Raw genomic sequence first — 27,773 nt, 5'->3', positions numbered from 1 at the left:
GCACGAATGCATGCCCAGGCAGCCCGTGCTGGTTGTGGAGTACGCAGCATAGCCCTGTACACGTTAGCGCAGGGGTGTCTGAGTTGTACCCGTTTTGTTTCCTCTTGAAGCCAAACAAGCTCCTCATTTTCCTGATAGGAAGAGGGCGAAGGGCTGGCGGTGTGCGAATACCAAACTGCTGTCAGTGTAGCGGGGATGCTGATGCACCAGGTCTGGAGAACAATAGCTGCCACAGCCCTATGGAAACTCTTTGAAAATGAGAAGGTTATGGAGGTGGAGGAAATGCACAGCAGGACACTGTCTCCTCTTATCTCCCCCAGCCTCTTCAATCAGGTGCCTGCTGGGCTTCCCACTCCTCCTGCCTTTTGCACTAGATCATAGGATCATAAGGTATTAGATTCTGCTGGCATGAAGTCATCCGCCGTCCTCTTGGCATTATAGCTCCCTAAGTCAGGGAGCCGCCGTGAAACATTGAGGCTGTGAGCCCACATGGTGCTTTTAGCTCCAGCTGCCAGGGCCATGGAGGTGTCCAAATAGGAGCTGGGAGGAGGCACCAGCTGCCTGACAGAAGTCTCCACCACCTTTTCTTTGGGAAAAGCAGGCACTGCAAAGGGTGGATGGCAACCTTGGTGCTGTCTGCTCACCAAGAAAGTGCTGTTGCCAAATACAGCCTGCTTACTACGATAAGGTGCTCCTTCCCAAGCTCCATCTACAAACCACGAGTCAGTTGCTGCACGGGCGATGCCCACAGACGAGCGTTGCAAGCGTCATGAGGGAAACCATTCAAAGGCATGGGTTCCTCTGAACGCTCCCATCTGAGAGTAAGAGCTTCTGACAACAGCTTTGAAACTTTTCCACCGAGAAGGCTTTGTGGTGTGTGTGGTGAAGCGGGTGTAGGTACAAAATGTTTCCTCTGCCTTCCTCCGCTGCCTTGCAGTGCTTGGGCCCCTGTGGGGTGTAAGGGGGTGCCTGGGATTGGATGACACCATACCAAGATTTTACCTCTTGGTGTGGCATTGCGTTAACGCCAGATAGTCTGCCAGATAGTCCCTGCCCTGATATAGCAAGTTCTTCTCAAAGTAAAGTGTTTGCATTCAGCTTCTCATAGCTCAGAGGGACCTATGAAAACAGACTCGCTTTGCCTCGGGCAGCTCAGCATGTAAGTTCATATATGACTTCTTATGGTCCTCCAGTGTAGCGTGGTTAGAGCGTATGGCAACTACTTGAGGTGGGATGCCTTTTTTGGGTCATACAATTTAAAGTTGCAAATGTTGAGGATGTAGTACCAGGCAGGTGACAGTGGCGTGGGATGGGAAAAAGAGGACAGTGGTTTGTTTATGAAGTTAAGCTGTCCATGTATAACATCTTCATAATTTTAAACACATAACATCTGGTTCCTTGCAATTGTTCTTAAATTGCAGACAGCAGTAATCTCCAGTTTCTCACTGAGTAAGGGTAATATCATGAACCAACAAAATGTTATTATTGTATCCAAATTTAGAGCCATACAGCTCCCTTCTCCTTGTTGGAAAGAGGTGATTTTGAGCAGGAAAAAGGGAAGAAGGACATATGTCATACCAGTGTCTTAGGCTGCATCTGTCTTAAGCAAGTTAAGCAGTGTCTGGGAATGTTGCTCGGCACAGGAGTGTGACTGGGTATACTCAAACTACTAGACCAGTCCTTGGCACACTTTTGGTCCATGACAACTAGCAAACTCCTAAATCATTCCTAAGCATGGATCAGGGTTCATCCCAGTGAACTGTTTGCATTTAGCTGCTGCGTTTGGGAAGTTAAGACATTGTTACGAGCAGAGATACGAACCGTTCTGTGCCAGTTGACTTCAATGCCTTGGAATATTTCTGGGCACATTTAATTTACTAGTGGCTGAAGAGGCTCAGGCCCAGCTGAGAAACTGGACTCCCATCACCCTAAACTCCATTTGCCAGCAGTGGGAGAGAGTGGGGAGCCACCATCAGAGGTTGATTCAGCCTCCTTTGATCCTGACCTCTCCAAATCATAGACAGTTGCTGAGGCAGCTAAGCCTACAGATTTCAACACGTTGATAGCAGAGAAAAGGCTGTATTATCCCCGAAAAAGGCTATGTATAGTACAGGTGCATTTCCTGCGTATTTACTCGTCACCTCCCCTGCCTCTGTGAGCTCAGATTAAAAGAGTTTTAAGCCTTCAGTTGTTCTTTCCTGCAACAGCGAGTGCCACCAGTTATTTTTCTTCACAGAAAATATTTCTTTCTCCTTCACCATAGGAAGCCTCCTTTTTCAATTGATTCCAGCCATAAGACTGGTGTTCTGTATAATGTCCTTTTGATGGTTTGGTGGTTGATAGTTGAATGTGTCCATAGGAGACAATTGTAGACTTACATATAATGAAACAGCTCACGGAAGGATATAGCATTATGTCTTTCAAATATAAGTAAACCCTTTGTTTGATAAAGAAAGTTTTATTTCGAGTTCACCCTATCCAAACATATATATTTTTTTTTTCCACACTGAATCAAAAACCTAGGTGAAAAAAATAACTTTGGCTTGACTACTGCAACCAAAATGTGACGTTTCATTATATTTTCTTCCATTGAAATCTCTTCATGCACAAGGTGATCTGATATAATACATGTTTAAACGTATCAAACAAAACATTTTCCCTTCAAGAATACCTCAAGTGTTTGGTCACAGTGGGGATGAAATTATTGATTGAATTTGGCACATATTTGGAAACACGACCTTAATCTGCAGGTTTCAGTAAAGAAGGTGTTTTCCCCAGGTATTTCAGTAGGTCAGATAGGTAAATTATATTTTTGACATGTTAAAGATGTTCCATTTTAGACAAAGGAAGCAATATCCCAGTTGTGTCACTGAAACTCAATGCCCTATGTTGCTTGTTAACAACGGCACATTTATAGTTTCAGTGTCCCAGTTTGCTATTGAGTATCAATGCACTGCTACATACCAAATAATCAATAGTTCTGTCAGTTGAGTATGCCCTGGAAATACAATATTACTGTTAATAATGATCCACACAGCAGAAATCAAGGCATCGAACTTTGCAGGCATTACTTGCTAGCACCCTGGCTTTTACTTGCACAGCAACCTGCTTGAAAATCACTACAGCATGCTGTCCCCCAGGGACCGATGTTTTCTGCACACCCTTCTTCCGTGTATAATAATGAGCACGAACGTAAACACAAGGGTATCAGGGTACACACAACCTGCAGATATGGTGCATATAGTTTCATTTCAGCCTTCTGTGGTTTCTGGGTGCAGCAAACCAGCTGCAAAGAGCACCGGTAAAATCAAGCTGCGTCAGCTCTGGTATCCACCTCTAATGGTGCAGCATAGCAGCTTGGCTGGCCAAACTAATCAATGTCCCAGTGTGCTCTTCTTCATTGGAAGAGTGCGATGGGTTGCAGACAGATGGCCTGAGACCTCCGGCAGCCTTCTCCAAGCGTTGTGAGCAACATCGTTAGTGAAGGCTGGTGTGGTTTGCTTGCAGAGGTGACTTCAGGCTTAAGTTAGCAGCCAGGAGGAAAAAAGTCCTGCAACATTGAGGTGTGATGGCAGCATGAAGAGCAACCATCCTTTGCTCTCCTGCCCCCCCAAGGCTGCCAGGTTGCCTTGGGAGGAAGAAAATGTGGTGCTCCCCATTCCCACATGTGCCTTCACACACACCCCCATGAGTTTGGCGGTCTTTGGCATATCTGTAATGGCTTCATAATGAAGCTGTGAATGAAAGTTTGGCAGATTGATTTTATGATTGTCAGTCTTCCCAGAAGCAGCCCAGAATTTCATTAACTAAAATATAGGCACGATCTCCTATAAGCTCTTTTCAGATTTTGCTAGATCCAGATAAATTAAATCAGTATTTTATCTATGTGCCTCCAAAATTAGTTGGCACAGTACCATTCATATAGGAATACTTTAGTTCTGGTCTCTTGTATTTGAGCAGCAGCTGCACTGTAGGATGCTACCGTCACTGATAGCGTTTCTTTAATAAGTGGCTCTATTTCAATAATAAGAGTGCTGGGGAGAAAGTAACCTGGACGTGAGCAGAGCATAACCTCAGCGAGGATAAGCAAGGCATCTGAGAGAAGGGAATGGCTCCACCGTGCCACCATGGTTGGGAAAAGGTGCAGGACAATGATGGAAGGGTAAAAGTAGGACCCTCAGATGGCTAGAAGTTCATGAGAGCCCCTAACAAGACGAGGGAGGAAAATAGCTTTCCTTGCATGTGCCTTAGGAAGAGGGAATCAGGAGAAATGGTACCCCCTGCAGTGACTCGCTCCTCTCCTCAGGAAGGTGGCCTCATCTTTGATTCAGTGTAGTCAGGACCTGCTGTGCTTGCAGACGGTGTAGGGCAGAAGGGTAACAACTAGCCTTTGAATGGGTATGGCTGGTAGTAACAAAGACCCCCTTGCACAAAGCCCACTGAAATCACTGGGAAGACACCCAGCAGCTCCTTTTTCTTTAGGTCACTCCTGTCACAGGAGCCTTCCTTGCTGTGTGGCAGGAGGAGAAGCAGCACCCCAGCCCATGCGGCTCCTGACATGGAGCCATCTGAACCTCGAGCGACTCTGCTAACATGGTCATGCACTCGGCTGTCCCGCGGGGGCTGAGAAACTTCCCACAGCACATGGAGGAACATGACCAATGGTGGCCAGGGTCTTCCCCTCAGCGGGAAGCATATGTGCTGCAGGGTGTCTACCTCAGGATTTTTTTTATGACATTACCATCTTAGTTCTCTCTTGCAGGCGACCTTTACCCACATCATCAAAGGTCCCCTTGCTCCCAAGGAGCAAATTCATCAGCCTTATCCTTCATCTGAGAGCTTCAGCTTATCTCCATCATGGCAAGCCATTTAGCACCTGGGAGACAATGTCTTGGGAAGTCTATGTGAGGAACAAGAGATGTGCATTATCTTTTACCGGGAGGAAGCAAGGTCAGGTTTGATGTACTCAGAGCAGTCTGAGTTTCAGGGGAGATGCAATGCAAGGCTCTGTACCTACTGGTGTTTCCTAAGACCGTACTTCATATCAAAGATTACATTTCTAAACTCTTTCAGAGGGAAGAAACAAAAATTCAGACACTCAGCCAGGAGGTGGTATGACTTACAGCTCAGGATTGCTACTGTGCAAGAGCATAGAGTTAGAGCTGAAGCTGTCATCAGTTGTGGCTGTGTACTATCAACAAAAGGAGGTGATGCCATGGTTGCATGCTCTTCAAAACATTCCTCCCTTCAACAGCATCACCTTTTCTCTGTACAGCCTCAGCAGCTTACTTCAGCTGCTTCAACTGAAACCACAAATGATGTCATTACATTTTTTTTTTCATTGGATGGTGAGTGAATGGCCCATTTCTGCCCTTATCTCCTCTTTTAGATAAAATGCCCCAAAATGCCATCATTGAAGTTCAGAGGTCATTGGTGACTTTAAAATCCTCTCCAATTGCCTTGGATCAAAACCAAATGAAATAAAAATCAATGTGAGAGTCAAGAGGCCAAGACACCGAAATGATGTGTCCAACGCAAGCAGCTTGCTGGTTTCAGAGTGTTTCTGGCAGCCATCTGCTTGTTTGAATTTGAGGATGTGACGCTTTTAAAAGTCAGAGAAAAAAAAGCAGGCTCGACCACAGTCTTCAGATATTTTACTTGATAACAGGATTCTCTTTTTTGTGCCCATTTTCTTACAGTCTCAAGAATGTCCTGTTTTGCAATCATACTGTCAGCAGGTGTTCTTGGTGCTGAAATACCATGATGTGTAATTCTTTAATTTAAAAAAAAAATCTTTTTGAAGCCTCAAAACATTTTCTCCTCACACCTCCTCATGAATGAGCAACAGAATAGAGTGTATTATTAAAACTCAGTAGCCACTCATTTATTTACATGGTTAATGATTGGCCCTTTTTAGCTAAAAAGATACATTTTTTCGTGCTACTCCTATTTCAACTCTGTGGTCTCAGCCTTGTCCTGTGTAACAAAGAAACAGATCCTTTTATGGATGGTGTTAACCGAGACACCAGTGACTGAATCTCATTTAAGAGCTAAATTCCCTTTTTATTCTCAAAGGTGGTCAGGATCAAAGCACCAAGAGGCCGAAGCTGGAGAGAGAAACTTGAACTCCTGGTGTATCCTTCCTGTGAACAAATAAAGACATTATAGATTCCCTCGCTGCCAGTGTGACCCCTTTAATCAGCAGCATGTCCACAGTTAAGAAGATGATGTTGTGGTAGTCCATAAAAATCCCTGTCGTGGTCAGAGCATCATAAAGCAAATATATTATTGTTCTTGTCCCAGAGACTGTATGACATTAAAAGGTGAAGACGTGAGTCGAAGGGTTGGCAAGGGCAGGCAGCAGTGGGAAAAGGCTTCACAGAGCCTATCGCCACACCCAGCTGTGGCCAGCTGTTACTGGGGTTGGGTGCCTCGCACTGCGAGAGGTTTGCAAAAGAACTGTGGACAGGGCTGGTGGAGTGTAACAAGAGCCTTTCCTCTGCAGGAGAGACAGCCTTGGGGAAGAGATGAAGGTGTATTAGTAGAAGTTGTTTACCCTCTTACTTGGCACTTGCCTAGGGAAAACATTCTTTCTGGATTTAAAAAAAAAATATGAATAAGGCATTCACAAACTAATGAAAGGTACATTTTCATCAGTTATAATGGACTCCATTAAATTCTGGACATTTACCACATCACAATGTTTATCTACAAGGCAAAATTTCCCCCTGCTTAATAAAAGGGAACAGTGGGAGTACCACAGCAAATTTAAGCCACTTCTAGCACTCGGTGTCAGGATTTTAATGGCACCCACATTACCTTGGCTTCTTTTTATGGCTTCATCTTTCTTTATGTGACAATACTTAGTTTTTTACATCATGCTTTTCACACATAAATCTCAGCATCTCACAAAGCAGGGCAGGATGCTATGCCCATTTCAGAGAACAAAAAAACCCACTAAGTGTGGTGATTTGATTGTGGCCACAGAGCAGCACTGCTGGGAGCAGACCTTAGTCTTCTTAAATCCCATCCTGGGAGTCCACTGCATCTCCAGTGGGATGCTTTACCCATTTTGTAGACAGGCTTATATGGGGTGTGAACCAAAGACTTGCACCAAACTGGGATGAAGGGATTGGGCATCTCCCTGTTGGCTTCTTGGGGCACTGTCAGCCCTTCTCTGACAGAGTCAAGCACTCAGAATTGGTAACTGCAAGGGAAAATGTTCAGCTTGGTAGATAGAAATAACATGAGGCTGCCTGTGTTTTCCTCCCATTTTTATTACTGGCTGTAGCCTGTTGGCTCTTTCTAGTGGGATTTTCTGTAAGTCCTGTTTGGCATGGAGAAGGGAAGAGCTGACCTCCCCTGTGTTGAACTTACCTCTTTGTCATCTTCTGGTCTCAAATTTGCTTTGAAGGCAGCTTGGGTTCGGTCTTCTTCTGAAGCTCTGTAGGACTCCCCAGGTCTTGTGCTGGTGTCTGGCAGTAGCAGCAGCAGCGACTCGGGAGGCACAGAGACGTGAGGGCAATACTGTAATTCCCTGCAAAAGCTAACTGTGGCACTGGGTCACCCATAATTAGCCAGTTCTCTTGGGTGAAAAGGCACCTGCTTGTTTAAAATTATCCCATTCCCCAACCCTGTGCTTATGGGGGGGTCCTAAAAGCCCTGGAGCAGGAGCTTAATCCTGATGCTATCTTTCTGGTCTCTGAGTTGGGAACCTGTGGTGTTCCCAAATTGCTTTGCTGTGTTACAGACAGCCATACTGGCCGGCCTTACTCCTGACTTTGGGGGCTACGCATCAGGCCAGCCATGCAATGCTGGCTGTTGAAGGGCCACCTCGCCCCTTCAGATCCTCAGGTGTGTCCTTTGCCATCACGCACCAGACCATTTCACGGGGAGGGGGTTTTTTTTCAAGAAAAACAAGGGGATTGGTGTCCAGCAGCTCCAGAAATCTGTGGGAGCCATGCTGCCAAACGCCCTCTCCCTTCGGCATTGGGAGTCTCCTGGCATGGAGCTGCCTTTGATTTGCAATGACGGAAGATATGACGGATGAGCCTCTCTGGACTCCCTCCTCCTTGGAAATGAGCTGTAAATCTAAATGGATCAAATCCCAGTGAAATCAGTCAATGAATGAATCAATCAGGCAGGTTCAGAATTCTTCCCGCTGCTTCCAGGGAGAAGGCGTACTCGAAAAGGACCCCCTGATAATTGAGGAGCCATCCCTCCACACAGCTGCAGAGCTACTGCCACGGTGGTGTTTCCCATTACGGCAGCCTGTGGTCATACAGCTCTCAACAGACTAGAGGAGCGGAGGAGGGAAGTGGGCAATAGCATCCTTCCTCCACAACCTTATCTACCCTACAGACACATCGCCTGGCCAAGGAAAGAGTTTTTTGTTCCTAGACCTGAATGTCCTCTAAAGGGCAGATCAACGGGCTAAGACTAGACCTAGGGAGGGGAGAGGAGGTAAAAACAGAGCTGAACCTGTGCCTCAGCACCAAGCCAAGCTGCTCTTTCTGATGAAGGCTTAAAAAAGCACCATTCCCCAATTTCATTGCCTCAAGAACCTGGCTGCTCCCTACAGATTAATGATTTTGTAAGGCTTTTAAAAAACACTGGGGAAAGATTTTGAAGCCTCTGGCTGAAACTTCCCTGTCTATGCAGGCCTGACCTATGGGGGCCAGTTGGTTTTCTGGAAGAGGGCTCAAATCGGAGGATGAGGATGCTTTGGCCAAAGAGTCTAGCAAGCTGAAGAAGTGTTTCCTGAGCACAGACACTCAGGCATTATTAACTTGTTATCAAATAGTGTGAGAAATATGCCAGATGGTGCTTACATGAGCATTTGTGTGTGAAAGAGAAGGCAATTTTACCTGCATGGCGACTAAAGCACCAAAACCACCTTTTAGTGACATCACCAGATGCAATTTTCATCCCTGCGTTTAACTCGCCATATTTTAGGTGCTGCAAGCATAGGGCTGTTTGGTAGTGCTGGAGTTGTACTCATGAAGAACTGGGGGAACACAGAGATTGAAATGATTCAACTTCCCAGGTCAGACCTGTTTCTCTCCACATTTCTCCTGCATTGTTTAGTTTGTGCAAAGCTTCATCCCCCATCTGATGGCTGGTGGACAGAGCCAGGGAAGCACATCTGAAAGTTTCTGTCTGTAGATACAGGCCTGATACACTCCAGAAGGAAAAAAAGAGCAATCAGCTACATGAGAACCAAGCCAATTAAATGTCTGAGTAGTGTTTCGAAAGTGAACACGGGCGGCATCAGAAATTTTCCATCAGCTGTAATAACGCCAATTACTTTGCCAATTGCTGATTCCACCGTGATTTGTTTAGTGTAGTCGTGCTTCGGCCTCTTGCCTGGGCTGATAGGCTTTGTTTATGCTGACTGTTCATTTGCAGAGCTTCTCTCTCCTTTTCTTCTCATGCTTTCTCATTTTTCTGGGTCCATCTCAGAGCCCAGAATAACCTTCCTCCCCCTGTGCTTGCTTCCAGCCGGGGCAGGGTATCACCAAAGGGTGATGAGCTTCTTGGGAGCAAGAGATGCTTCTGTTATTCCCAGCTACTCTATGAATGCAAAGGTGATCCTCCCCTTCCCCTTCTGCTGCTGAGTTTAAAAAACAAAGAATCCTCCCAAGAAGCCGAGCAGCTTCTCAAGGAGTGGGCAGTTGGGATCTGCTGGAGATGGTGGCTCTGAAGCTGATCACTTTTTTCTCAGGGAGAGGAAGAGGGACCTTGTGTCTCTCTAGATGGCAAAGACACACAAGGACACATGCACACGCAAAGTAAGTTTCCCTGGAAAGTCAGCAGGAGCTTTTCATTACTGTTTACATTCAAGTCCATGGAAATTAATGGGTGTCTCCACAGCCACTTTGCACAAGAGCTGTGATTCTTCTCCTGCTAATTGGGGAAGAGGGCTAATCATGGGCATTTAAAGAGTGCATCTGCCTGACTGACAACTTGAATGTAAACCGCTGTGATATCTTCCAGAGATTTTAAAAGCTGGTTGAATACCCTTCCCTCGCCACTCAGGCCTGGGCTGGGGAGTGTTGGATGACTTTTCCTCCTCTGTCCTCCTACTTGAGACACCAAGGGGTGGCTTCATCTTCAAGGTGTGTAACATCTTCCCCTACAATTTTCATCCTCCTTTAGCAGCCACTGCCATCTCTAGCCCATCGGTGATGGTGCATTTTGCGTGTATCAGCCTTGCTCCCAGCTGCCTCATGTGGTTTTGGTGGTCTGCGCTCAACTTTGCCTCCTGGCTCATCTTCACAGCCAGCCTCTGGGTGCAGGTGCCTGGAGAACACCACAAGCAGGGAGCAATAGCAAAGCCATAATAGCACCATCCTGACCGACACAGGACTGTGAGTATTTAAGCACTGACGAACAGCAGATAGTTCATGCAGGGCTTTCTTGTGCACCTGGTTTACGCCGGCCTTTCAGTCCCAGGCAGCTGGTGTGATAACACGAGCACATTCTCACTGGGGTACAGCAGGACTTGTTTCTGGCCATCCCTGGGGCAGGCAAAGGAGCCCCCAGAAATATGATCTGCCACAAGAAGTATCAGCTAGAGGTGAGGCTATCAGCTCTCTATTTGTACCCTGCTATCGGTTTCAGCTTTGCAGCCGACAAATATATGTGACACACTTTGCTGCTCGCAGCCCTCCTCATCACCAGGAATTATAAAAGATCCTCTGGACGTGTTTTCAGCCCTCACAGTTCATACCGGCCACAAATAGACACAAAGCAGACGAGCTGCTGGCTCACATCAGAGAAATGTGGCAAAGGAAATTTGCAGGGGAACCGTGTAGTAACCCTAAATTGGCAGAATTAAAGCAGACGTAGGCTTCAGGAGAGGAGCACGCCAGGATGTCATTCCTTTTTCCAGAGGTGTCACTGCAATGGACCTTATTCCCCTTGGTCTGGCAGTTTATGTAGTCCTCCAAAATACCATAAAATGTGAGTGGGTCCAAAATCTCCCCTTACACAGTCCAGTAGTAATATTTTTCACTCACTTTGTATTCACTGCAGCACAGCTGCCATGGACACCAGCTGCAAGCCTTGTTTTCTTTGTGGGAAACCGAGACACAATGAAAAATAATTTTTCCAAGTCACAAACCTACTTTGTGATCAAGTTAAAAATAGATGAGAACATGTCCTACCTCCTGTCTTACCTGCAGGACAGTCTCATATTCAAAGATGTTTTACACGTGAGCATTTGTGGAACAGCTAGTAATTCAGCAATCACTAAGTCCATACCATATTCAGTTAACTTTCAACTAAAACAAACATCTTTAATATTTTGAGGATACTCAAAGATTTTCCTTTTCAGAAAGTAGGTAAATCAAGTTCAGTTAAGATTGGTATCGATGTCACTACCCTTTTTCTTTATTCCTCCCCATCTTCTATATACTTACTGAGTACTATTGAGGGTTCACGACATACTAATTGTGTGTGTGTTGCAATATAATAACTCATCTGGAGATTTAAAATGGCAAAGGGATTATAAAGCTAGAGGTGGCTCTGTTGGTATGGCCGGCTTGGTGTTTATTTTAGGGAGGGACCTGTTATCTCAACGCATTGGAGTGCTGCCTCAGAGGCCTGACACTTCATGCCTTGCATCTAAGGTCAAAGGCAGGCAGGTCTCTCTCCTGGTGTCTAATCCGACTTTTTTGCAGGGTCATCTGCTGGATAATAGCAGTATTCAGCAGAAGAAATAAAGCCAAATTTGTTATACGCCTCATTAGGGAAACGTCACTATTGGGTTACTAAGTCAAATCCAGCGGGCTCCCGTCTGGACACATTTTCTATCACAGCACAGGAGAAGCCAAGCCATGGTATTTAATGCAGGTCTCGTGCCGAGTACTGCAGACTTTGTTATGTTAAGCCCTAGGAGACTTTGGAGACATTTTTTCTTTGGTCCAAACCAGCAGAATATGGTTTTGCATAAAAACAGTTGGAGAATACCAGCTGATAAGACAGGAGACAGCACAAGGTAGAGAACGGGCCATGAGAAGACGTGCTGTCTAACTCCAGCTACTGTCTTGTAGACACTTCTGCATGTGTCTATCCCCATCCATAAAATGGGAACCTTTGTAATTTTCTATCATGCAGAGAGTTAAGAAGCTAAATTAATTACTGTTTGTGAAGCTAATTGAGATTCCCAGATGAGTACTGTTTGGAACATTCTAATTCTTATTATTATTATTTCCATTGAGATTTGGCTCCATGTAATTAGTTTGCTGTATCTGCAAACAGGTATGTTCTCTCAAACTATTTGGAGGCATTCCTCATGGGACTGGCCCATGCAGAAATTTGTGGCATGAGAAACCACTCGCAGTCAGGACTGAGCTATCTTCCAGCTCTTCTACATCACCCTAAACCTGCGTCCATCTCCTTGTATGGCTGTGCTCTTCAGAAAGTCATGTTTCTGCAAATGAACAGAAACAGTTTAAGGAAACTGGCCATATTACAAAATTATTCACCATTATAAATTATTATGGTAAATTATACTTGTGTGTGTGCAGTGGAATAAAGCCCAGAGGTGGATTATGTCCAATCCAGGGAGGGAAAAGGTTTTCCAACGGCATTTAAGTGTCTCTAGGTTTGGCCATCAGCTTCTGTTGGGTTTAACGTTAAATAAATTCTCATGCAATGTGTACCAGTCACATATTGTTTTAGTTTATGCTCACAAGTGCTGTTGAGCTCAGTAATTCTGAGTTAGCTCAATATTTTCAAAAAAGTCAATAAAAGCTGCAGTTGTCATTACTGAAGATTCACTTGTCAAACACCTCTCCCACTTAAAAGTAGCACAACACTAGTAGAACAAAAAGACCTACTAAAATGGTGCTTGTTTTAAAACAAAACAACCCTTTAAGATTATGTAAGAGCTATAGGAAGTATATTGTTTTATTTATGAATGTGGAACTCTGTCTATTCATTATTTCCTGAGTCTGGGTCAGTGTGTTTTACTTTTCCTTTCCTTTCATAAATAAGCAATAATTGACATTTGAGACTTTCAAAGGAGTGAGTTTTAAGGATCCTGAAACACCGACAGCTTTGCCTGAGGTTTCATCTGAGAGAAGCTAAGTCAGTATGAGCTGGAAAGCTTGGGGAAGTAGGCAAAAATAATCAAGTCAATGTGTCAAAAAAGGCTGTGCAACTTAGACCGGAGTCATGCTTGTTTACCTTTCTTGTGCATAAAATCTCAGAGGAGATGGGCTCAGTGCTGGGAAAATGGTCTTAAGCCAGCTGGGGTACTTTGCAGTGGTCACATTTCTGTTACAATGGGAATACAGAGGTGTAGGCATTTCTGTTCGCTTGCCAACTCAGTGAAACACTCAGTCTGATACCTGTGTCCAATATAATAAATTTTAATGTTGTGATTTTTGCATTCCTGTAATCCTGAAACAGTCCTTTAAAATCCATATTTGCCAACGCAAATATATTTGGCCTAAAGGTAACTGGGAGATTCATTTTATACAACCCTGAATGAATAGAAGGCCATACTCCATTTTTAAGAACATGTTCATAGACTGAGCCATCTGAATGTCTTCAAAGATCCGACAATATGTCTCTGAAAGACTAAAATGAGCATTGTCATTGGTGTCTCCTTCGGTAGGAAATGCGTGGTTAGAGGGAAGGAGTTAATATAATAAATAGTTATTTAATCTTCTCTATGTCCAGCTTGAACTTGCAAATAAAAGAAGCACAGCCAGGGTGCTTTTGCTTGCTAAGTGTTTCACTGGCTTTCCCCATATTAGCTAATATACCACTGGAAAGAACTGAAATTTTAGACCTGCATTTGCAGGATTCCCCAGCGTTGCTATCAGCAACCTCCCAAACCGATCCATTCAGTTGGTCCTTTGATGTGCAATTAAACCCAGGAAAAAATAGCTTTGTGTAATGTATAAATAGAAAAGAGGGGAGATAAAGGCGGTGTTGAAGTCTCTTGCTGACAGCTTGGCATCCAAACATTAAAGGTGCATGCCACTACCTCTGCTTAAGAATGAGTCCTGAAAAACCTCCACTCCTTCCCAAATTCCAGTCCCCTGAAAATTAGCACTTTATTTATCTTGCAGCTACTTTTGTTCAGTTGGAAAGCAAAAAAAAAAAGGTCTATGAGGCTGACTTGATTTGTCTTACCAACAAAAATGAATTTTTTGTTAGAAGAAAATGACGGCTGCTCTCTAAGACAGTGCTTTTATTAGATTGTTTTTCTCTTTATCTCTATAAAAATAGCATTCTTGCAGGAAGCCATTAGGTTTACCCATTCTTACTGATGAATAGCTGGCATGTGAAATATAGACCTCTTGCATGTTGCAAAAGGTCAGAGTACGTGGCATGTTCTTTGAGCATCAGGGATAAGGCAGCCAGGCACATTTTGATTAACCTGACAAAAGGGTGAGATAATCCAAGTGGAAGCTACAGTATTTGAATGAACTTCAGCTGCTAATGTCTGCTGTATCTGAAGTCCTGATTGATCTCCTGCCAGTTTTACATTCAGGTAACTCCATGGCCAAAGTGGAGCTACTGTGCTTTACATCAGTGGGAAATTCAATTTCACCTTTTGGAAGAGCCAAAAATAGCTGGTGCCAAAGGATGAGGAAAGCCGTTCAAATTCAGGACTACAAGGAAACGTATGGAGGAGAAAACCGGGATGACAAAGGGTGCAATTATCACCCTACCATTACCTGTCTTAAGAAGGTGGGCATCTAGTCCCAGCTGGACTTCCAGGCTCCCTGTACAGGCAAAACAGAGCTGTAGGCATCATAGAGAGCCATGCACGCTAGGCATCCTAACCACTGTTATCTGAATAGCGTTTGTGCAAGGGTTGAATCAGGTCAATGTAAAGCTGGATGGGGTCTCTTGGGTTGTCACATCCAGCTCACACAGAGTGCATCCCCTGTGTCCTGTAATTCCCTCAACACAAATCTATTAAGTTCCATCTTAACCTTCGTTTGGTTTGTTTCTTCCAGTCTATACCCTAAATTCATTCATACCCTCTTCTCCTGTGCTCACAGCATGCAAATGACTTTAAACAGCTTGCTTACCTCCCTGTTATTAAATATCTGTTATACCAGTAGACAGCAAATGCATCATCTCTATCTTCTTGGACTCACACAAGCCAAGAGATGTTTTCCTCTCTTTTGAGAAGCCCAGTAGCTAGCTGCTGCATGACTTCCAGCTGGTTGCTCCTCATTCTGCTGCATTGCTAAAGGATATTTGGAAACTCAAAAACATCCTCCTTGATACCGTGACAACAAAATCATAGAAAAGTGTCTTCTGAAAGGCCAGCAATTTGCAATGATTCTGTAAGAAGATTTTGCCATGCATGGTTTTGTGGCTGCCACAGGAAAACGTGTGATAAAATCTGCTCGCTTAGTTTTGTGGCTTCTCAGATGTAGATAAAAGTAGGTGTCATAGTCGCAACAATAATCTGAGAACAGGAGGTCGGTATCTCTGGTGATAGAGAATGGAGAGTCAGGGCTTGGGGCTGAACTCATTTCTAGATACATATGCAAAGCAGTAATAAATGAGCTACAGTTTATTATGGGGAGAGCATCAGATCTTCCAGCTGCTCTATTAGGAACTCAGGCCAGGATATTTAATTATGCCCTGGCCTCCTCCTTTAAGCAGATTATCACAGTGACACACTGACTGCTGTGCCCTGCCAGCGCCCTCGGGCTTTGCTCCTTCTCCTTTGCTCATAGTGGCCCTGCTGTCTGCGGAGGGAGGAGGCTGGGGCTGAGAGGAGGGATTGCTGCGGGCAGGGGGGTCCCTGGGTTTTGTCTGAGATTAAAAAAAAGAATAATCAGTGTGTCTGAGAATGGTTAGGATTTTGTTGTTATTATTTAGCGCACCTGGGATCTTATAAATAGGGAGTCTTTCAATAATGAAAACCATGGCAAGCACAGAGAAGGGCAATTTCAGTAGCTGTACTCCTTTCTTCACATTAATTCGCCCATCTGTGTGCTACAGAGAGCAGAGATGTGGTGGGGATGATGCCCCTCCTCTTCACCCCTGCGCTCCCATGCACAGTACTGGCTCCGAATACACCTGCGCCAAGGAGGCACATCTGTGCACCCTCCTACGTCTCCTCTTCAAACACCCTCCAGAGGCAACAAATCCACAAGCTGAAGGCTCTGGTTCATCCCAGCAGGATTACAGCTGCTGCGATGCTGCCTTCCCAGGTTGTCTTTGCTGGGTGCGGCTCTTTGAGCAAAAAACTCTTCTTGCTACAGAAAAGCCCTTGGTCTGTGCTGCTGGAGGTGAGCCATCTCACCAGGGCTCCCTTTCCAGAGTGTTTATTTTGTCCGACCACAAGCTCACCAATTCCTCTGTGCAGTGAATTTCACTTTCTTTTACTTTTTGAGAGGGGATAATAGTCCTTATGGGGCTTTGAAGTGCCATGTAAGCGTTGGGGTCATGGCTGATAATACAACTATTACAAGGACAAAGGCAGCGAGCACGGAAGAAAGGCATGGGTATGTGGTTTCCTAGTGAGGACTGGTGATTATTATTTAGGTTTTTGTATTTTTACCAGAAAATTTGTGGAAAAAAACTATAGCGTTGCCCAAATAAATGGTTCATACATTGGGATTAAATTCACCCAGTAATTTTGTCTCCAAAAATGGAGACTGGAACTCTGGAAAAAACATGAAGCGCTGCTGTTTTCCAAGGAAATATTTTAAATTTTCTTTTTGAAAGGCATACTTTATATTAAGAAAGACGGAGAGGGGAGAAAGGTTGAAAGAAAGGAAACGTAAATGAGACTGTAAAAAGAATTGGAATTTTTTTTTCACCCAGAATATGAGAAAATACACCTCCTGAGCTATTCTATGTAGAATTTTTCTCAAAAAATGTATTGTTTCTGCAGCTCTTTTCCTAGATTCTGTCACTAGCTCCAGTCCTGAATTGACGTGTGACCTGCAGCAAGTGACAACTTCCATGTGACTTGGTTCACCCTTCTGCAAACCTGGGGGTTTTAATGGGCTTCATTCGCTAAACTTGCCCAGCCACTTTCCAAGCTCGAGGTGAGGGCGGCATTATGTACCTGCAAAGTCTGGAGAGAAACTGTCAGTTCTGTCCGCTCTAATGAGACTTTTCTCCTAGAGAGGACATCAGCATGTATCCCATCCACTACTGTCATATACACACACTTGCCGTATATGCTGCAAAATATTCCGAGAGGTGCATTCCTTCAGTCAGTTTTATGTCAGCTCACTTCTGATGGCAGCAAAATTGTGTTCCCGTAATCCAAGTTTATGGCAAAATAGGTGAAGAATTTTGGAAAATATAAGGCAATTACTTTGCATCAGTGATAGACCTCTAATTTATGCTGTTGCTGATTATACGGTGCTATACGGTGGTTCAGCCAGGCAAGCAACAAAGTCATTGCCCGCATGGAAGCAGCAACATGAAATGGTCTATTCAGGTATGAAATAGGTACTGGAGTCTATCATGGCAATGGAAAGCAACAGTCATACATCACAGTATGACATAATTTTTCATCATCTTCTGCCAGCTGAGCTGTGATTAAAGTGTTAGCAAGATTGTCAATTGTCAGATCATAAAACTCATCATCAGAGTTGCACTAAAATGTGCAAACCTTTGAAATCAGGCCAGGCTTTCAGGCTGATCCAGCACTGAAACACTGGCCTTCAAGTTTCAGTTCCCTCAACCGGAGGGAGATGATGTGCAAGCAACACCCTCGTGCCCCACGTGTCCTGACTGCATGCACTGTATCCATGCTGTGTCCATGTTAACATCAACGTGTCCTGTGCGTGCCTCTTTTTCCAGCCTTATTTTAGCTGAGCCCTGTGATGGCATCTTATCTCAGCAAGACACCAAGATACGCTTAGGGTTGTTCAGGTTTCTTAGTCGTTTCTTAGTAGTCTTACTTTAGCACAAAATGTAATGACAATGGTTACGTGTAACGGGATTAGATAACTAACCACTAACAAAACAATGGTTACTTAAACTAACAAGCGTGAGAAAAAGAAAGTGAGTTGAGGAACGTGACCTAGAATGGGAAAGGAGTGAATAGCAGATGCCTTTGCAGCAGCATTTCTCTGCTGCTTGCAATGAAGGAACACTTAGACATTTGGAGAGTAAGCCAAGACCTGCTCTGGTCAAGGGAGCCCCAAGGTGTTTGATTTACAACCAGCTAAAAATGCTGCAAAACTTTGAAAGTGTATTTACAACTTTCTTTTCCCCTGTCTGCTTGCTGGCACATATGGAATTACGAGGGAAGGGTTTGGGTTGTTACTGTGGTTTTACTCATTTACAGTTGTTCCATGCACCATTTTTTGACATTTTATGGATCCCTAAAGATCCACAGGCCACCCCTTGAGAAACAACAGCCTGGAAAGTCGAGGTGGAAAATTTGTACTTCATGTATCATTGGAGTTCCTTGATACTACAGGAAAACTGGGAGGAGGAGGGCTGTAGACCTTGGTTTCATTGCACTAAGAGCCGTCTTATTGCAACAACAAAGGTTTTTCTTCGAACAAAACTAGACAAGTCCGAAGTTGTTGTGCAGTGAGCGCACCGTGCTCACAGGGGAGAGCGTCGCGTGCTGCAAATGCACCCAGCTCCCTTCAAGGCAAAGACCGTACAGCCAACAGGTTTAGGCCAACCTTTCCAACAAGAGCAGTTGTACGGACTTGTCCATCATTCCTCAGTCTCCCTGGGGACTGCGAGGCAGTAAGGTGCAAGGATGCAGCATTAACAAGGTGGCCCTTTCCCTGCCTTTTTCCTTCCTCCAGAAGAATGAATTCATAGAATGTAATAAATGTGTTGGTAAAACTGTCTTGCTTGGCGCCGAGCACCCGTTCCTCCTGGCAAAGCTTGGTTCTCTGAACACCTTGTGACTACTGTCTTGTGCTATCCTCGCACGTCCCATGGAGAAGTCAGTCCCTGAATCACTTAAGCAAGGTGGTTTTGGTGAGGCTGGGTTACACGCTGGCCACACAGCTGAGGAATGCAGGTATTTGGGACTCCTCTGGAAAGACCCTGCTGAAAGATCTCTGGGGTGTACTGTACTAAGCATAAGCCTTCCACCCCCAGGGTTTGGAAGAGAGCAAATTCCTTCCAGGATTATAGGATTAAGAAGCTGAAAAGTGATTCAAATTCTTCATTAAACACGAAAAAAAAAAAAGAGACATGAGGGGAAGCTCTTCAATGCATGCATCACTCGACGTGTTTTCCTTGTAATTAAAGGAAGTTATTGAAAAATATTTGAGGGGATTAAATGCTCAGAGTATATGTGCCGATCAAATAACACAAGAGTCTGCATTCTTCCAAGTAATCAATGGAGTGACTTGAATGGGGAGGTTCAAAAGAGCACAGTTATTGTTAAAGTGCCATTGTAGTAGTATTCACCATACTGTACAGCAGATGGACAGGCCCAAGGGTTTCCCAGCAGGGAAACTTTGCTATAGCTGAAAACCCAAGGGTCTGGAGTTCATATGTGGTTATTTCCACACCAATTGTTAAAATTTCAGGCGGTCTTTTCTTCCCTTTCTGCCCCCCAACCTGAATGCAGAAAGAGATGCTCCTAATTTCCTGAGGAAGTCTTCTCTGGGACTTAAATTGCATTTCTCTTTTACGCAAGCAAAATAAGAAAGGAAAAACCTGTGGACAAGAAAGGTGTTTAAGAACTGAGCCCAGGACATAAGAAATGGGAGGGACTCCTACTGTAAACAGGGAATTGTACTTACCATTATTCTTTCCTCTGTTTTCTGACAGCTTAATTGTAAGTGGTCATTATTGAGCCATTAATTAAGAGGTCATTATATCCTAGACACCTGGTGTCTAGAATAGCCAATGTGTCCTGCAGTCCGTAACATGCTACCATGACCACTTCAGTGCTCTGTGAGTGTTTGCCCATGTATGTGACAGAAATGTTGTTCTATCCAGAGGTCTTTGCTTTATTTTGGCTTTTTCTTTGGGCATTTTAGTGCTGACAGTGGGCATAAGCAGCGTGGTCTAGTGGAGAAAGAGATCCATGTGGCGTTCGAAGACCATGAGGCTATGGAATTTTTTGCCATTTTGCATCAAGCTGCTGGGAATTAAATTTCCCCGCATTAACAATGTTCTGTTTTCAGTGGTCTTGGAGGAGGAAAGCTCCTGACTTTAGACAAAACTTGGCCTCAAGCTTGCATCTCCATCTTTGCTCCTGCTCTGCCATACAGCCTGCCGGCAAGACACCTCACCTTTTCAGCTCCCTTTGCATTTTACCAATGAGCAGATTAATGACATCCCCCTCAATCCCTGGGTATAATAAATGGTTGAAAAGTGCTTTGAGATCTTCACATGAAAGATGCCATATAATTTCACAGAGAAAGATGATATTTGTTTCTCTTTTATTGGCTTTTAATAAAGAAGTTCTCACAAAGTTGGGGGAAAAGATTACCTCTCCTCTCCTTTCTTCTCTTCTCCTCTCTTGGTGTGGGTAGGCCTATAGTCTTCTAAATTAGATGCAACAAATCACATCCTCACTTACTAAGAATATAGGGTCACAGTAGTATCAAAGGTATGGCCATCTGGGGAGAGAAGCATCAGTCTGGTACTGGCGCTTGTCACCTTTAGAGGATACTTTCTCTCTAGAGCTATATATGACAGATGGCTTATCAGAGCAAGCTCGAGAGGTCACTGCATCCATCCTCCTTAAGGCAGGACCAGCTCTACCTCAAACTATTCAACACACATTCATCTAATTTGCTCCTACGCACATCCGGCAACGGTGAGTCCTTCAGACGACCTGCACTGACATGCAACTGTCCTTACCATTTACTTGTTTCTTTTAATGTCTCATCTATATTTCCTTCACCCCAGTTTAATTACATTATTTCTTACGCTACCCACAGCGAACAGTACCACATTAGTTCCTTTCTCTATGCTTTGGCCACTTACATTAAATCAGTCTGGAATTTGATCTAGCCAGGAAATGAATCAATTTCAGACATCCCATTATCCTCGTGTTTTTGTCTTGCCAGAAATGTCCAAATCAGGATGACTGTTTCATAGCCAGTGACTTCAATCCTTTTTAGGCACTTAAAAGTAAACTTTCTTACAGAGAGCCGTAGCACACTGAGTACCCAAATTGATGTTAATGGATGCTCTGAGAGTAAGTCCTGTTTATTTTGGCACCTCTCTGTACAAGTAAAACTCTGATTATAGGTATCTGCCTAAGAAAGTGAAGATGGAAGGACTGTACTTTTTTCTTTTTTTAATATTTTTCTCTTCTTTTAAACTACTTTGGCAAATCAACCATGCATCTTCTCAGTTCCTCCTTCTAAAAACTAACCAGACAGCATATGCCAGCATCAAAATTTCCCACTGATCGTTTGTTTATCATTCAGTCACCTCAAGCATGTAGTGGAAAGTTTGAACTGACCCTGGGGTATGGTATTTATTAATAACCGAAAGCATGATTTGACCAAGTTGCCATTCAAAAAAAATAAAGTCCAGTCTACTTTTCATGGTGCCACACAGTATCAGTAGGTGCTGAAAGTTAGCAGAACTAAGTACAAAATGAGCTTTGGAGTCCTGTGTCTGATGTCTTGGAGGTTAATGGAGTAGGTATTTTTCTAACCTTGCAATTGTGGTTAATAAAATAATGGATGAGGAATGGGTGAAAGAAGTTTTTTTTAAATTTTTATTTATTTTCTTTATATTTTCTTTTGGCTCCACAGATGTTCTTAAGCAAACACAATCTCCTGATCCTGCAAACAGCAGTTCCCTTGGCAAAATGGCTTGGGATGGTTTTGGAGAACTTTAGTTAAAAAATACACTTGCAAAAAAATAAGCTGTCAGAGAGTAAATATTTAACTTTTCCATTTGTTTTCTTCTTTGCATGGAGTGTACATGACAAACCTAATTCATAGCTGCTAATGTTGTAGTTAATGTCAACAGAGCTATAGTTGGAAAGGAAATTACCCGGACTGTCATGATTTCACATCCTTTTAGTAATTTCTTCTCCTGGACAGATTGCTTTTTCATGACGACAGACACTGAAACAGACTGACTTGCCAGGCAACTCGGAGTGTCATACAATAAAATGCAAGTCATGGAGTTCTGTATACAAAGAAATGACCCATGGAAAGTACCCACCACAATGAGAAAAACAGAACAAAACCTATGACCAAAAGTTAAAACCAGAAAAGTACAAGTTACAATAAAGGGGCAAATGTTTAACAGATTAAACCAAGTTGGTTCCTGGAGTTTTGCTGCCTTGGGACATGAAAGGAGGTTTTCGCAGAATATGTGATTTAGTTAAACTTTACTGGACTCAATGCAAGGAGTAACCGGGGTAATTGTGCGGTCTGTAATGTACAGGTGGTAAGGCCAGATAAAATCTATCTTGCTTACTTTCGATCTGTGATCAACAGAGAGAGTTGTTTCAGTAGCATCTCAACCTCAGTTTGGCCAATACAAACTGGGGTCCTAATGGACATTGCCCTGTATCTTGGAAGTACTGGCACTACAGAAAAGACACACGCTGTGCAAATAAAATGTCAGTTTTTCACTGTTCTTTTGCATTGGGATGAGGCAGCGGTGAATTATGCCAGGCTGTAAAGTGTATGTGAAAACCATTAGGAGAAGGCTGCTTTAACCAATGAGACTTATGATAATAAGTGTTAGGCTTGGTAGTCAGTAGTAACAGGGTCAGCGCCTTAGAGAGCAACTCATTGCAGAGTGCCAAGAAAAGGGAAAGTGATTAACTTGAGTTTCCAAGGGAAAATGAGCAGTCCACAAGTTCAGTACTAGATTGTCTGTAGTCATGCTAAGAGTCTTTGTCTCTCTTTCCTTCAGCAGCAGGAGCAAACTCCCTGCTTGCATATGTGTCTTCCTTATTGCCAAACCCATTTGCATTGGGAATTGCTGGAACGTAGAGGAAACCCTGTGATCTGAGCAGGAGAGAGACCCAGGATGTCCTGAGTTCTCGTGCTAAGGCTTGGCAAAAAAATTGGCTCCTGTAATTTCCTCTTCTCCCTGCAAAGAGGTTAACTCAGTAATTATTCTAAGTAACAAGATCTCTGCATGCTTGGCAAAAGGCCAGAGATTCATCCAAACTTGTGGGCTTACTTCCCTGATGTTCAGGCCAATTGGTGCACTCACACTGCACAATGAGTTGCAGATGTAGTGATCTCATGCGCTACATTGGTAAAAAGTGCAGAAATGTTTACCCTGAAGTCGAATGCAAATGCAAAAAGATGGGTTGCCTGAGACTGCAATCTGAACATCCAAAAACGGAATCACACCAACCCCCACCAATTTAATCCTTTGCTTTGTTGCCTCATCTTTCCCATCTGTGAAATGGAAACAATTCCACTTAACTTTGTCTTGCTTTGCCCTGAGGAATTGGAATGAGCTCGACCTTTCAAAAGGACTTTGAAGATAGATTATTGTTTTTCATTACTGTGTGCAACACTTCCCACCATGAAGCAATATTCGAGAATAAAGGTACAATTCTGCCTTGCCAAAGAAGTAATCCTAACCTTCCACCAAAAACATCTCACTGCTTTAATTGCTATATGGAAATCGGCTGTGTTTGACAGAGACATTTGTAACTTTTGCCAGTGCTGTTTGGTTCTGCACCACCAGCCTGGACCTAGTGTATTTTTTTTTTTTCCCTACTTTCTGTGGCAGATTACGTGTTGTGACTTTGACCTGGGACATTTCCTTTCTTCAGGAGAATTAAGCTTCAGTTGTTTTTCTGCTAGCAGAAAGTATCATTTGCAGCCTAAGAAATATGATTTCCTTCTTTTAAAGTGGGTCAGACCCTTTTGGTTTTTTAACCACAAACAATGGAGTTCAGAAAAATATCCAGAGAAATACGGACGTGGGAGCCTTTGTGGCTTCTGATGTGAAACAGGCCTGTCTAATGCATTCAGTTCCTTGTCAGTTGTGAAAGAAATGTCTAAAGTTTCATAATATCATATCAGTTGCGCAAACAACTTGTCCTTTTAAAGTAGGTGCTTAAAATCTGCACTTGGTTTTAGTAAAGCTTAGTCTATTTTTATGCTTGAACAAGTTTTCTAGGGGTCTTAGAAAGAAGGTAAAGAATTAATTCCTTTTTTTCTGATAGGAGAAAAGTAACTCCATTTCAGATGTCTGTGTCTCATTCAGGGCAATTAAGGTTTTCACGTCGTTTGATATTCTCTTTGAGAAGCCTAGGAATTGGTTACGAGTTTCTACCCTTGTTAGATTTAAAATCTATTTCATTTTAACCCCGGGGAATTAGTCTGGGTTGGAGTGCATGCCTGCATGAATTAAATCACAGCAACGTTGCTGTGTCGCTTTTTAACATAGAGATCTCAAAGCTCTTAATCGTGTGTTCACTTCTTAGAACTGCCCTGTGAGATGGGTATGGTAGTTGTACTGTTTCCAGAACTGCAAGATCCATATGCAATAAACCCTACTTCTTCCTTCCTTCTTCTGTGATGGCTGTTTCCTTGAGAAGACAAGGAGAAGAGGCTGCTACCTGCACATACAGCTATGCAACCTCCAGTTTGATGTGCGTTGTTTACAGCTCAAGCGAAGGGATGCGACTGAAGCTGTGTCTGATAAAGGACATTTTTAGCTGGTTGAGCAGTAGTAATTCCTGTTTAAAAGCCATTGATTTCATCTGGCACAGTTTCAGCAGGCTAGACGGGTGAATGTCTGCTGCTCAGTCATCGGTGGCCTTAGGGCTTTCTCCAGTGAGGTGTGAGATGTGGATTTGAGAGACAAAAGGGTTCAACTCTGGCTCATCTATGTGATCCAGCTAGCAGGCCTTGTGTGAGAGGTGAAGGGGTGTTAACACTTTGTCTGTGTTTGCAAAGGGGACAACCTTGCTCAGTTCTTCAAATAAAAGACTGAGATCTTCTTACCAGGTGAAGATCCCAGGCTGTAGATCTCAACTGGGTCAATCCTGAGGGGTTCAGCCCTTCACCAGGTATTTTTTGTAGTAGCTTTGGATGCCATAGACAAAGCACAAAAAACCTAGAAGGAGAGGATGAATGCCACTGTGGAGCTCAGATCTAAAATGAAAATACATCACTCATTTCTAGGAGGTACCTTACTGGGCCAGCTTGGGTTGCTCAGTAGAAGCTGTAGCTTGTTACGTGCCAGAGCTGGCTGTTACAATCTTGAGAGATGAACAGCATGACGGCTGTGGCAGGTCGTCTCCTCCAGAAAGGATAACAAAATGTTTGTGTATCTTAGGCAGATGGAGGGACGAGTAACAGAAGCGTGCGGGGAAGCAGGTACTTTTCTAATTACCCAGAGAAGGCTGCTCACCTTCACAGACCAGCAGAGCTGGCTTAATGTAGCAACAGCAGCTATTGCACCAGTTGAAGGAACAGCAAAGCTGCCATGGCAACGTCTTCTCCTCGGGGGATCCCAGACAGGATCCTGGCCAAGCCAGCCCAAATTTCTCCTGTGCTTTCCACTGCCGCACTGCCCCTCCAGCTGGCTACAAAAGACAAAATCCAGCCCATAAGCTGAAATAGAGTAAATATTAGTTAAACATTTACAGCTCTTAAAATCTTACAAGCAGTAGAAGCAGCTGTCAAGTTGGGAGATACCTCCTCCAGTGCATGACGTAGTCCAGCCAGAGTGTGTCAAGGATGTTAACGGTGAGACTGGCTGCAACCACAGCCTCAGGGAGTGGATTAAGTGATCAAGTCCAAAGTCATTTCCCACCCAGGTGACTCAAAGAAGAGGAGAACCATGGAGCACCATAGATGGACAATTTCAGTACAGGTCTCTACCTGGTGAAGGTCTTTACTCCCATGTAGTCCATGAAACACCATAGGAAAAAGGTTCAGCAACCTGCTTGATGGAAGTTCAAAGAGTGCAGAAAAAGGCTTCGGACTTCTGTTTTTTCCCCCCCAAGATGGTGCTCAGCCTCTTTCTTTTTAATGAAGCCATCATGCAGCGCTCAGTTCGTGGGCTCCCCCCTTTCTCTAAACAAGCTATGTCTGCTTTGCATTAATCATTAATTGCCTTGGCTAGAACATAGGCCTTCTGTGTAGACACTCATAGTAGAACATAGCAGAAAAGTAAGCAGTCTTTTCTCCTGTTTAATACTGCCTCTCAAGCAACTGAAGGTATTGATTGATGCTTCTCATGTTTCCAGATATTTTCTGTGATGGGAAAAAAGCCATATTCCTCTAAAGTGGCAGTTGTATTAGATATCAGGAAATATATCTCTTTAGTGAATTCAAAACATCATTCTTCTTTTTTTTGAGGGGTCTCTTTCTATGTTGTCATATAAAAATAGATAGATGATATGCATTACATATTTCTTCTCCTAATGTGATTGAGTTATGGCAATCAAAGTTTTCCTTTCCCCCTGTGAATTCATGCAATAAAGTATATCACAGCTGCAGTCACATGAGGACATATTGGATGACTGTACCTTTAGTGATTACTTCTCATCTGTCCATAAGCATGAATAAATATGGTAGTCATGGATGTTGACGATAGTCTTGTTTCAATAGGTTAGATGTAATTAAGCATTACATGATTGATAAAATGAATGTACCTGGATAGCCCTTGAAGTTTTAAATCCTGTTCATAGTCATATGGCAGTTACATAGTTTGTGGCTAATTTTCTAAAAGAGATAAGAGAGAGATGTGAGTATGTAATATGGATCTGAATCTCGATCCTCCAAAACAGGGTCTCCAAAGATCAGACTGTGTTTTTAAAAATTTAGGAATAAGTTACTAATGACTTTGCTAATTAAGATGCAGTGTGAAGCACCACTCATTCCTTGAATAAACTAAAATACATGCTCTCAAGATTTACTCACGTAGATTTTAAAAGTCAGTGAACAGAATTTGCAGAAATACTATTCATATTTTCCAAGGAAAAATAGATTTGAGCCAAGGCAAAATTTGGAAATAATTATTTGGAAATTATTTTTAAAAATGATTGGCTTAAGAAGCTAACGCAGCAACTGGAAAAAAAGAGCTGACAGTAGTCCTGGAAATGTTGGGATCCTGTACGATTTCAAAAATGAAGCTTGTGCTGTGTCAGCATTGATTCCTTATTTACCTTCAGAGATCACAAAATTTGTTAAATTAGGTAGGCAAATGAGCACGTACCTCAGATGTCTCATCTGAGTAATGGGTGTAATGATACATTTGTCCTTTGTGATGTACTTTGAGATTCTTCAGAAAATGTGCTACATGAAGACTAGATATTCTTATAGCATATATATTTTTTTGTGGGGGAATAGGGAATGGATGCCCGCATTACTGTAGAACTTAAAGGTGAGGAATAATTTAGCAGAAAAAAAAATCTAGGAAAAATAGATTAAGAATTCTGGGCAAAAAGTAGCTGGATGTGATGGATGAAGGTTTAGCTACTTTTCATAGTGACAGATAAGTAATGAGGTTGAACTGCTGCGATATTGTCTGGAAATAGAATAGATGACATTCTTAATAGGCTCAAATTGATTCTTAATAGTTCAGACCATCTGCTGAAACTGTGGAATAATAAAACTAGTACTTTTATTATGACCTTCATCTAAAACACGCTAAACACTCTGGGAAGGTATGTGGACATTTCTAAATCTACGTTTTGGTTGGACAGTTTGGAAAAAGTAATTTGCGCAGGGTTTGATGGGCGGGCTCTGGCATGGTTGGTGTAAAAGCAAACCCAATGAGGTTCCAGCTCTGTCTTGCAGGTGCTTAACAATTTCACTATCCATTTAAGCCAGTTCCTCAAAAGCTACATGTGCTAAAGAACATGTATGGAAAAATGTAAT

The 27,773-nt window shown here is 43.3% G+C and overlaps 1 protein-coding gene across 1 annotated transcript in view; it reads left to right on the top strand.

Moving 5' to 3' along the window:
* Window positions 1-27,773, top strand: part of SETBP1 (SET binding protein 1) — a 242,572-nt gene that overhangs the window by 105,794 nt on the left and 109,005 nt on the right. Inside the window, 1 exon segment of the mRNA XM_059833916.1 lies at window positions 2,160-2,187. Within this exon segment, the coding sequence (XP_059689899.1) occupies window positions 2,160-2,187 (28 nt within the window).

The sequence above is a fragment of the Gavia stellata genome, chromosome Z (assembly GCF_030936135.1).
Source record: "Gavia stellata isolate bGavSte3 chromosome Z, bGavSte3.hap2, whole genome shotgun sequence".
NCBI lineage: Eukaryota > Metazoa > Chordata > Aves > Gaviiformes > Gaviidae > Gavia > Gavia stellata.
Note: the sequence above shows the minus strand (reverse complement) of the source record. Positions and strands in the feature narration are given on the sequence as shown.